Source organism: Amblyraja radiata, chromosome 2 (genome assembly GCF_010909765.2).
Source record: "Amblyraja radiata isolate CabotCenter1 chromosome 2, sAmbRad1.1.pri, whole genome shotgun sequence".
NCBI classification, from domain to species: Eukaryota; Metazoa; Chordata; class Chondrichthyes; order Rajiformes; family Rajidae; genus Amblyraja; species Amblyraja radiata.
In genome coordinates, this window is record NC_045957.1 from 23,659,239 (window position 1) to 23,671,988 (window position 12,750).

At 47.1% G+C, this 12,750-nt stretch overlaps 1 protein-coding gene across 1 annotated transcript in view; it reads right to left on the bottom strand.

The window, feature by feature from the left end:
• Positions 1-12,461, bottom strand: part of LOC116987304 (vasoactive intestinal polypeptide receptor 1-like) — a 48,977-nt gene extending 36,516 nt beyond the window's left edge. Inside the window, exon 1 of the mRNA XM_033043227.1 lies at positions 12,129-12,461. Coding sequence (XP_032899118.1) covers positions 12,129-12,209 — 81 coding nt within the window. The 5' untranslated portion in view covers positions 12,210-12,461. The remainder of the gene's footprint in view (positions 1-12,128) is intronic.
• Between the last annotated feature and the right edge of the window lie 289 nt (positions 12,462-12,750).

Sequence of the window (12,750 nt, forward strand, 5' to 3'; positions counted from 1 at the left end):
CCTTCCGGGGGGGGGGGGCGGGGAACTATAAAAACCCGGATGCCTGGACGTGAGTCAGTCACTCTGGAGATCGCGAGGGAGAGTTCACAACTGTGATTCTAAGCTGGGCATCAACTGAACTGTGAGTCTGCAGTAATGTACTTGCAATGAATAATTTGTTAGCCCTTAATGACAATGCAATGAGTGGTTTGGCAATTTGGTGGCCTGCACTCTGCTTGAAATACTATGAAATTGAGTTTGGTAGCCTGCACTCTGCCTGAAATGCTATGAAACTGAGTTTGGTGGCTTGCACTCTGCCTGAAATGCTATGAAACGGAGTTTGGTGGCCTGTACTCTGCCTGAAATGCAATGAAACTGAGCTTGGTAGCCTGCACTCTGCCTGAAATGCTATGAAACTAAGTTTGGTGGCCTGCACTCTACTTGAAATGGAATTCCAAGGAATAGCCATGAGTGAACTGCCAGCCCACCAGCCCTGAGTGACTGATCTGCTAGCCCACCAGCCCAGAGTAACTGAGCTGCCAGCCCATCAGGCCTGAGTGACTGAACTGCCAGCGCATGAATCCATTCTTCCCACAATGTCCATATTAGCCCACTGGAAACCAGTCCCTTCGGCCCACAACACCCATACTAACGCTCCACCCCCTCCATCCCCCACTGGCCACCAATATTGGAATTGGTGGAGAGGTGGAATATTGCATTGGGGGACCAGCCCTCCATTGTGAACATGGGACCCAACGGGTCCCACTTAGTCTAGTATCCCTCTAAACCTGTCCTACCTGCCCAAAAGTTACCCATCAGGTTCTTATTAAATCTTTCCCTCCAGCACCTTAAACCTATGTCCTCTGGTTCTCCATCGCAAGAGACTCTGGGCAAGAGACTCTGTGTGTCTGGTCACCCAAGTAAATGAAGGATGTCATTAAGCTGGAAGGGTGTAGAAATGATTCAGAAGGCTGGTACTGGTGGCTCGAGTTATAAAATAGGTTGAGGCTTTTTCCCATAAGGTAGGAAGCTTATGGAACTATATAAAACTACTAGACTAAGTGGGACCCGTTGGGTCCCAGCATCACACAGGAGGTCTGTTCCCCCAACGCAATATACCACCTCGCCACTAATTCCAATATTGGTGGCCAGTGGGTGGGGAGGGGGGGTGGCTTTCTGGAGCGCTAGTATGGGTGTTGTGGGCTGAAGGGACTGGTTTCCAGAGGGCTAGTATGGACATTGTGCGCCGAATGGATTCTTGGGCTGGCAGCTCAGTCACTCAAGCCTGTTGTGCTGGCAGCTCACTCACTCCCTCACGGCTGGTGGGCTGGCAGTTGACTCACGGCTATTCCTTGAAATTCCATTTCAAGCAGGGTGCAAGGCCACCAAATTCAAGTGCCGTTTCTTACCACTTCAAGCAGGGTGCAAGGCCACCAAATTCAAGTGCAGTTTCATACCATTTCAAGCAGGGTGCAAGGCCACTATAGACAGCGAGTCGTGACCTCTCCCTCCTCCATCTTGCAGAGACTGAGCCACGCCCACACTTCTGGATTTTATAGTCCCTCCCCCTCTCCACCAGAAGGGACGTGGCCTTCATGGTGTGATTGTCAGGAGAGAGAATCTCAACATTTTTTAAACACTAATACCTCTTTTATTTTTCATCTATAGGAAAAGTCCTCGGCACCTGATGAGCGGAGGAGGACTGAGTAAGATGGCCAAAAATCACAGTCGTACGTGGTAGCATTCTTTTTTAAATCGATATAAAGCGCAAACAGGAAGTGGTCAAGATTAGACTTTTAATTATATAGAAGGCAAGGCAACTTTAATTAGGCAAGGCAACTTTAATTAGGCAAGACAACTTTAATTAGGCAAGGCAACTTTAATTAGGCAAGGCAACTTTAATTAGGCAACACAGCTTTAGCATTTCCAAACCAAAGGCAACACAGCTTTAGCATTTCCAAACCAAAGGCAACACAGCTTTAGCATTTCCAAACTATATTTTCAAACCACATTAAGGGCACAGATAGGTCAGTAAAACCACTCACAGTTTAGTAGACATGTGTTCAGTGTTATTCACAGCTCAGACTGAGAGACGTGACCCTCTCACCCCCCATCTTGCAGAGACTGACTGAGGCACTCAACACTTCCGGGTTTTATAGTCCCTCCGGAAGGGGCGTGGCCTTCAGGAGAGAGAATCTCAACATTTTTTAAATACCAATAACTCTTTTATTTTTCATCGATGGGAAAAACTCACTTGTCCTGCGCAGCGGAGGGGGACTCTGAGTAAGATGGCCAAAAATCACAGCCGTACGTGGCAGCGTTTTTTCTAAAATCAGGAAGTGGTCAAGATCAGACTTTTAGTAATATATAGATGAGGAGCATTGATAAGGTGAACGATTACAGCGTTTTCTTCATGGATTTAGCTTAGTTTAGAGATACCGCACGGAAACAGGCCCTTTGGATCACCGAGTTCGCGCCGACCAGCAATCCCTGTACACTAACACTATCCTACACATAATAAGGACAATTTACAATTTTATCGAGCCAATTAGCCTATAAACCCACATGTCTTATAATGTGGGAGGAAGCCGGAGCACCTGGAAAAAGACATCACAGGTCATGGGGAAAGATCTGCAAACTCCATACAGTCAGCACCCGTGGTCAGGATCAAACCTGTAAGACAGCAACTGTGCCACTCTCTCTTAAAGTGAAAGGCGTTAGATGTAAAGTGTAGGAAGGAACTGCCGCGAGAAAGGGAGATGCAGAGAGACAGAGATAGAAAAAAAATAAGAGAGTGAAAGATACAGAAAAAAGAGATGGAAACAGAAAGAAAAACAAAGACACAGAGAGAGAGAGAGGAAAAAAAGCCAGGGAGGGAGAGAGAGAGAGAGAGAGGGAGGGAGGGAGAGGGAGGGAGGGAGGAAGGGAGAGGGAGGGAGGGAGGGAGGAAGGGAGAGGGAGGGAGGGAGGGAGGGGAGGGAGAGGGAGGGAGGGAAAGGGGGAGGGAGGGAGAGGGAGGGATGGAGAGGGATGGAGAGGGATGGAGGGGGAGGGAGGGGGGAGGGAGGGAGGGAGGGAGGGAGGGAGGGAGGGAAAGATATATCAAACTGCAACAGTGCACCAGGCCGTGTGCGTGTGCGTGTGGTGAGAGGGGGTGCTGGTACATGTAACAGACACTTGGTTAAACTGCTTTACCTTCACTGCTAGCAGTGTGGAAAAGCATGAAACTTAAAATAACTGACGGAAGATAAGGAGAGCTATTTTTCCATACATACTCGGGCAGCTGTTGAGACTTGGAACACACTGCTTCTAAAGTGCTATACTAATTTTAAAATACAAATTTTAAAAGGAAAAGTTGAAAGATCTTGAGAGGCATTTGCAGGGGTATGGAGAAGTTGCGGCTAGACTTTAGACTTTAGAGAGACAGCGCGGAAACAGGCCCTGGGCCCACCGAGTCCGCGCCGACCAGCAATCACCCCGCATATTCGCACTATCCTACACACTAGGGACAATTTACAGGAGCCAATTAACCTACAAACCCGCATGTGTTTGGTGTGTGGGAGGAAACCAGAACACCAGGAGAAAACTCACGTTGTCACAGGGAGAAGGTACAAATTCCGCCCAGACATCACCCACAGTCAGGATCAAACCCATGTCTTTGGCGCTGTAAGGCAGCAACTCTACCACTGCGCCACTGTGCCGCCCAGAATCAGCGGGTAGTGCAAATGTTTGGGCGACCCATTGCTGGGTGTGATGCAGGATCCCATGGGATCGGGACAGAATTAGGCAAATGCCTGCAACATCCGCCAACCATGCCTTTCCCTTCACTCAGCATCTTCCTGGGCTGGGATGGACTGTCTTCCTCTGCCTCGTAAAACAAAGGCCGATACATTGTTAGGATCCCACATTGTTTACAGAGCACTGTGTTTACACATTCTGGCGTGCTGCTGCAAGTAAGAATTTTATTGTTCCGTTTTGGGACATATGACAATAAAACACTCTTGACTCCTGAACACGACAGTCTCCGTTTGCCCCAGATTACACCGCACCCTCACTACTCTCTGGGAGAGTAAACGTCAGCAGAGTTCCCTAACACATTTCTCAATGATGATCTTATGTGCATGGCACCTACTTGGGATTGCCACATAAGGAATGAAATTCGCTTAGAATACTACTTTCATGATCTTAAAAGCCTCGTTTGGAATCCTCGAGCTCTGCTTTTTCCATGGAAGAGCATTGCCCACTGATCTGTCTATCTTGTACAATGTCGATCGGGCGGGAACATGAATAGGCATGGTTTAGAGGGATGCGAGCCAAACGTGAGCATATAGGGAATAGCTCGAAAGGACACAAAGTGTTGGAGTAGCTCAGCGGGTCAGGCAGCATCTCTGGAGAACAAGGATAGGTGACGTTTCAAGTCGGGTCCCTTCTGTAGGCTGATTGTAATGGGTGGGAGTGGGGGGGAGAAGAAAGGGGTGAGGCTAGATAAAAGCATGGCAGGTGACAGGTGGACATAGGTGAGGGGGAGGGGGGGGTGGTGGTGGTTTGATAGGCAAATAGTTTGAACAAAGGTCAGAGACAAGAACAGAAGGGGTGAGACAGGTTTGAAGAGTTGCAGCTTGTGATGCCAGAGGGAGGAATGTAGCAGGGTGGGGTGGGGGGTAAAGTGGGCATTAGGTGGAGAAAAGGAAGGGTATGGGGACCTTACATAAAACTAGAGAGTTCAATGTACATACCATTGGGTACGTGAGGTGCTGTTCCTTCAGAATTGCAGACCTTAGCGGATGACGGTCATCTCGGTCAGCATGTACATGTTGGGCCGAAGGGCCTGTATCGGCTGAAATACTAGTATTTTTTCTTTGCACTAGATTTTGTGTCGGGTATAATTTGACTGTTTAGGAGCAAAAAGTTTTTCACTGTATCTTGGTGGACATTTCTCCCCTCCCCCCTCCCCAATGTTGTCTTCTACCTCTACTCCTTCCTCTGGCTTCACAATTCACACCCCTTCCATCATTATCTGGCCTTTAGTTTAGTTTCGACATACCGCATGGAAACAAGTCCACTAGTTTTATGTTATTTTCTCATCCACTCTCTACACACAAAGGACAATTTACAGAGGGCCAATTAGCCTACAAACCCGCACGCCTTTCAGATGTGGGAGGAAACTGGAGCACTCGGAAGAAACCTACGTGTCACAGGAAGAGCATGCAAACTCCGCACAGACAGCACGTCTGAGGTCAGGATCGACCCGGGTCTCTGGCGCTGTGAGGCAGCAACTCTACCAGCTGTGCCACTGTGCTGCCCTAAATGCCTGGGCCCTTACCTTGAGACCATGTGCCTAATCCCATTTGTTCCGTACCCAGGTCAACCTTTACATCCAAACAGTTCCCTTTGAACTTCAGCTTCTATTCTTACCCATTAATTCCAGGTAGAAGTAGGGGTAGCACAATGGCGCAGCAGTAGAGGTGTTTTAATTTAGAGATCCTTTCGGCCCACCGGGTCTGTGCCGACCAGCGATCCCCGCACATTAACACTACCCTATACCCACTAGGGACAATTTTTACATTTACCAAGCCAATTAACCTATAAACCTGTACGTCTTTGGAGAGTGGGAGGAAACCGAAAATCTCGGAGAAAACTAGCGCAGGTCATGGGGAGAACGTACAAACTCCGTACAGACAGCACCTGTAGTCGGGATCAAACCCGGGTCTCCGGCGCTGCATTCGCTGTAATGCCGCAACTCTACCGCTGCCCCAGCGTGCTGCGGCCTTACAGCGCCAGAGACCCGGGTTCAATGCTGACTACAGGTGCTAACTGTGTGGAGTTTGTACGTTCTCCCTGTGACCTGCGTGGGTTTTCAAAGTTTCCTCCCACATTCCAAAGGCAGACAGAATTGTAGATTAATTGGCTTTGGTTAAAAAAAAAAGCAAATTGTTCCTACAATGTAGGATAGAACAATTGATGGCTGACTCAGTGGGCCGAATGGCCTGTTTCCACACAGTATCTCTAAAGTAAAGTGAATTGTCATTTGGCTCCATAGACTGATAGCAATTTGGATTGTTGACACTGTGAGGCAGTGGCTCTAACAGCTCCGCCACTGTGCCGCCCATTGTTCTGTGACTTCCCTTACAGTATGTTCAATAAAGTGCAGTATGTCTTCACTGGAAATTAAGTGTCAAATTGACTAACACTGCTGTCATTGATTGCAAATGTTGATTAAAGCATTCCTAAGTCAAATGCATTGAAACTGAAGAGAGTGTTTGCTGAATATTGGCCACCATCGTGCCATTGCACATTACACATGTGTTGTCTCAATTGTATGTCCACATTTCGCCACTTTACATAACAGGGCGAGACCAGTTATGGGTCGAAACCTCACACTTGGAAGATATAGTCAAAGAGTCATACAGTGTGGAAACAGGCTCTTTAGCCTAAATTGCCCAAGCTGACCATCATGCCCCATGTACACTAGTCCCACCTGACTGTGTTTAGCCCATATCCCTTTAAACTTATTCTATCCACATACCTGTCTAAACGATTATTAGACGTTATGATAGTACCCGCCCCAACTCCCTCCTCCGGCAGCTTGTTCCCTTTACCCACCACCCTCTGTGTAAAAAAGTTGCCCATCATGTTCCTATTAAATCTTTCCCCACCCTCACCTTAAACCTATGTCGTCTGGTTCTCGATGCCCCTACTCTGGGCAAAAAACGCACCTCTCATCTCACCATGATCACCCCTCATCCCCCAGCGTTCCAAGGAATAAAGTCCTAGCCTGCTCAACCTCTCCCTAACACTCAGGCCTTCAAGTCCTGCCAACGTCCTCGTAAATCTTCTCTGCACCCCTCGACATCACGGAAAACCAGAATCTTATCGACCCATTCAGCAGATGTGTACGGTTCTGTGGTATCAGTTTAAGAAGAGGCACAAATGTCTAGGCCATAGAAATGTTCATAATTACTTCATTGTATTATTAGTTTCAACACATTATTGCACTTTGCAAAATCCAGAGGTTGCTAAAGGCATCAATTAAATGCAAATCATTTTATTTTCCTATGAAAGCAATGATTATTAATAAATGAGGGTAAAATACTAAAATAAAAGCCTCTTTAATCCCTCAACACGGACACAGGCCCTTCGGCCTGACTTATCCATGCTGACCAGTTGGCATCCTGTGCGCATTCTATATGTCTGCATTTGGACCTTATCCCTCTAAATCATTCCTGTCCATATATGTCCATATACAAAGAGAGTAGGGGACTCAAAGACCAGAGGACATAGGTTTATGGTGAGGGGGAGGATGGCTTTAAGAGGAAGCCGAACACAACTTTATTTTTACACGAAGGGTGGTAGGTATGTGGAACGAGCTGCCAGAGGAGGTAGTTGCAGCAGGTACTATCCCATTGTTTAAGAAACATTTAGACAGGAACATGGATAGGACAGGTTTAGAGGAATATGGGCCAAATGCAGGCAGGTGGGACTAGTGTAGATGGGGCATGTGGTTCGGGGTGGGCAAGTAGGGCTTGTTTCTACGCAGTATGACCCTATGACTCTATATCTTAGTAATAGTATCAGTTTTTGAGATGCAGCATGGAAACAGGCCCTTCGGCCCACCAAGTCCATGCCGACCATCAACCACCCATTCACACTGGTTCTATGTTAACCCACTCTCTCATGTAATATCGTGTAATAGCTTTTAAAAATCCAAACTCTGTCCTTATATATTATATTATTCTCCCCATCTCCCAATAAATACACCCTGGATTTCTACTACTCTACTGCACACTAGGGGGAAATTTACAGAGGCCAATGAATCTGACCTGCACGTCTTTGGAGTGTGGGAGGAAACCGGTGCACAGGGAGGGAATCTGCTTCACTCGGGCTGTGAGGCAGTGGCTCTAGCGGCTACGCCAGTGACCCCGGATGTGGAGTACTTGTAGTATTTTGGCTGTTGTCGTGAAAGTATTTCCCATTTGACAGTAACCTCCCAAACACAATACACCTCTTGCTCAAGACTCAGACCGTTTAGGTTCACAACAAGTCGTAAATCACATGTACTTTTCATAATATTTATAAAGGGGAGAGTGGGGAATTTTTTGTCTTTACGGGAAAAAATTTGAAAAGCCCTACCAGTGATAATTAGGAAACCAGGATCTAGGGAGAATGAGAAACTGAAGGACATTGGTATTAATGAAAATAAAGAAATAGGGAGGTTGGTGAGACCAATATCTGACAGGTTCCAAGGTGTTGATGATCTGCATGCCAAGGTTTTGAACCTATTTGAGATGCTATTGAAATAGTGGATGCTTTGATTTTCATCTGCCACATCACAAAGGATCCTGGAATGGCAAAATATCATTGGAAATAGAGCAGCAATAGCCACTATTTAAGACTAAAAGACATTGGAGCTGAATCAGGCCATTCGGCACATCAAGTCTGTTCCGCCATTTGAGTTGAGTTTAAGCTTAGTTTATTGTCATGTGTGCCAAGGTACAGTGAAAAGCTTTTGTTGTGTGCTAACCAGTCAGCGGAAAGACAATACATGATTACAATCGAGCCATCCACAGTGTACAGATACATGATAATGGAAATAATGGGAATAACGTTTAGTGCACGATAAAGTACAGTAGGGTCTGATCAAAAATAGTCCAAGGGTCTCTAATGAGGTAGATAGTAGCTTATGACTATTTTCTAGTTGTTGGTTGGATGGTTCAGTTGCCTGATAACAGCTGGGATGAAACTGCTCCTGAATCTAGAGGTGTGCGTTTTCACACTCTAGATGGTAGAGAGGGAACGAGGGAGTGGCCAGGGTGCGACTAGTCCGTGATTATGCTGGAGAACTTGCCGAGGCAACATGAAATATATATGGAGTCAATTGGTTTGTGTGATTGTTTGGGCTGCGTCCACAATTCTCTGAAATTTCTGCAGATCATGGCTGATCTATCTTTTCCTCTCAACTCCGTTCTCCTGACTCCTCCCCTCTTACTAATCAACAACCTATCAATCTCCGCTTTAAAAACACCCATTGAACTTACCTCTACAGCCATCTGTGACAATAAATTCCACAGATTCACCACCCTCTGGCTAAAGAAATTCCTCCTCAGCTTTTTTCTAAAGGTACGTCCTTTTATCTAGAGGTTGTGCCTTCTGGTCCGAGACTCTCCCACTAGTGGAAATATCCTCTCCACATCCACTCTATCCAGTTTTCTAGTTATTATTTGTAGGAGGCACAATATAATTACATGATATGGAATGGGAAGATGTGCCATTGTTAAGATGGAAAATGTGCAGAAGAGATTTACAAGGATATTGCCATGATTTGAGGGACCAAGTTATAGGGAGAGGATGGGCAGGCTAGAACTTTATTCCTTGGATCTCGTAGAGGTGTGTAAGATTATGAGGGCATAGATAGGGTGAATGTACAGGTCTAAACTTCAAAACAAGCCCACAGCCGATTTACCGGCAACTGGTGGTCCGACACCTCTTTTAAGCTGGGCAAAATTCTGAGAGCACACTGGAAACCCCCCATGGATGTCCCCCTGATATGTAGCGCCTAGGTCGGGCGAGGCGGCTGCTTCCGACCTCACTGGGACTTCCACGCCGATCGGCAGGTCAAATTTGCCCCCTACGGCCAGGGCTCCGGAACTCCAACCCAGCCAGAGCAGGCGGATCCGCTTCCATAGCCGACTTCCGAGCCCGACTTTGCGAGCTGGTATCTCCATTCCTCCCTCCCTACCCCACCCACCCAAGGAGAACATGACTTCTGTTGGTCTGGCAAAGCCGATAATCCGGCATGGCTCTGGAACTGTGCCGGGAAATCGGTGGTGGACCTGGACCTGTATTAGCTTCAGGGTTTGAGCGGTTACTAGCCTCTGTCCCATTGATCTAACACACAGAGGACGTATATCAGGGGTAGGCAAGATGATTGGGGCAGGGGGGGTGGTGGGGCTACATGTTCATTACAGCTGTCCCATCCGGTATAATGTTTTGAATCCCTCTCTAGCGCAGAGCCACTGACTTTAAACAGTGCAAACATCCAGACAGGAGGCTGCAGCTGTTACAACAGTAAGGGCAACTTGGTCAAGCCGGTCCCACCCTGAACACCCTTAGTCCAGCAAGCAAGACATTTTCCTCTGTGAATGGATGAAGAACATTGCATACTATTTTATTTTACGTTGCACTGAGCTCGTGAACACTCCAAACACAAAGGGGCCTGTCCCACTTTCACGACCTAATTCACAACCTTTTTTACCTGTGGTCATTTTTCATCAGGCTAGAAAAAATGCCCCGACCTACTTGATGCCACGAGTACCAACGACTAGCATAACGACCTACCTACGACCTCCTACGACCTTGTGACGACCATGCTGCGAGTAAGAGTCAAGAGCAAACTCGGCAGAGGTCGTGAATTAGGTTGTGAAAGTGGGACATGCCCTTTACTAAACTATGAACTACGAGCTCTCTTGACTGCACTAAGTACTTCAAGCTATTTGCAATAGTGGGGTTTTTAGTTGGTTTCTTTGTGCATTATGTTACCTATGAGTACTGTGTTCTCAGACCTATTTTTGCTGCTGAAATTAAGAATATCATTGAAGATAAACACAAAATGCTGGAGTTTTGTGCCTTGTTCGACCTGAAAAATTAACTCTGCTGGTAACTCTTTGTGTGCTGGTCCTAAAAGAGGATTGTTTATTATCCGATTCAATTGCCCTGCTCTTTTTAGTTTAATTTAATTTAGACATACAGTGCGGTAACAGGCCCTTCGGCCCACCGAGCCCGTGCCGACCAGCAATCCCCACACACTAGCACTATCCTACACACACACACCAGGGACAATTTACAATTTTGCCAAGGGGAGAACGTACAAATTCCGTACAGACAGCACCTGGAGTCAAGATCGAACCCGGGTCTCTGATGCTGTAAGGCAGCAACTCTACCGCTGTGCCATAAATCTCTTTTCTACCTGTTAATCTAGCACCAGTTCCAGTTGTTCTAATAATATTATAAAGCTGAGAATATCCTGCACACTTTTCTCTACCAATTGTACTTGAATTTGCCTTGATTGTATTTTAGTACAGGACTCTCTGATTTTGATTGAATAGCCTGTAAAATAAAGCTTTTCACTGTAACTTAGTACAGTTGACAGTAATAAACCTAAACCTGGACACAAAGAACTGCAGAAGGTGGACAAAAATGCTGGAGACACTCAGCGGGTGAGGCAGCGTCTATGGAGCGAAGGAAATAGGCAACGTTTCGGGCCGAAACCCTTCTGAAGAAGAAGTCTGAAGAGGGTTTTGGCTCGAAACATCGCCTATTCCTTTGCTCCATAGATGCTACCTCATCCGCTAAGTTTCTCCAGCATTTTTGTCTACCTTCGATTTTCCAGCATCTGCAGTTCCTTCTTAAACAAATAACTGCAGATGCTGGTTTACAAACAAAACGGACACAAAGTGCTGGAGTAACTCAGCGGGTCAGGCAGCATCTCTGGAGTGTATGGATAGGCGATGTTTCAGGCACAGACCCTTCTCAGGCAGCTGAACCTAAATGTGTTTGTTTCCTCACATGTGTTGCCAGACTTAACTGAGTGTTTGACAAAAACACAAAAGGTGCTGGAGGGACTCAGCAGGTCAGGCAGCATCTGTGGAGGGAATGGACAGATGATATTTGGGGCTGGGACCATTCTTCGGACATAGTCATAGAGCCATAGAGCACAGAAACAGGCCCTTCAGTCCAACTTGCCCATGCCAGCCAAGATGCCTCATCCATTATTGTCCTACCTGCCCGCATTTAGTCCATATCACTCTAAACCTATCCTATCCATGTATTTGTCCAAATGTCTTTTAAATGTTGTTTTATACCTGTCTCAACTACATCATCTGGCAGCTCGTTCCACATACCCACGTGAAAACGTTGCCCCTCAAGGTTCCCATAAAATCTTTCCCATCTTAAACATACCATCTAGTTCTTGATTCCCCTACTCTGGGTAAAAGACTGTGCATTGAAGATGTGTCTTAATCCGAAACATCACCTATCCGTGTTCTCCAGAGATGCTGCCTGTCCCGCTGAATTACTCCAGCACTTTGTGTCCAACTTCGGTGTAAACCAGCATCTGCGGTTCCTTCCTATACAATTATTCATAAAACACTTACCGGCTGATGAAGAGTTACACAGAGTGCAAGATGCAGGAAGATGTGTGCGATGTATTCCGGCAGCGACTGGGGTAAAGACATTGCTCCTAAAGTCTTTTGCAACACGCTTGTAAGGTCAAAGTCCCCTTGCTCGGTGTAACCCAGGGCAGCACTGGGACGGTGAATCAGTAGCCGGGACAGGGGGACTAGTCCTGGTGTCCGGGAGTCTTCTTTCCAAGGTCTTTCCTCTCCCCCTCCACCTTTCCTCACCTCCCCCGAGTCAGAGACGTGAAAAGTCGGTCAGGTGTCGAGGCACCGACTGCCGGCCGGTTTATAGCACAACCTTTTCCCAACTACAGCAGTGACGCCCGCCCTCCTCTGTGCACTGACGCGCTGGGCTGGACCAGCCTTGACTGAGCGCAGGTTTCACTTGGTATTCCTTGCCGGGCGTCCCGTGGAAGGGAGGGGGGTTCCCTGCCTCAAGCACGGGAGGGAGGGAGAGGGAGTGGATGAGAGGGGAAGGAGGGAAAGCAGAGAGAGAAAGGGGGGAGGGGAGGAGTGACAGTGAAGAGGGAGGGAGTGAGAGATAGACGGAGGGGACGTGAGGGAGGGAAAGGAGAGAACGGGACGAGGGAACACAAAA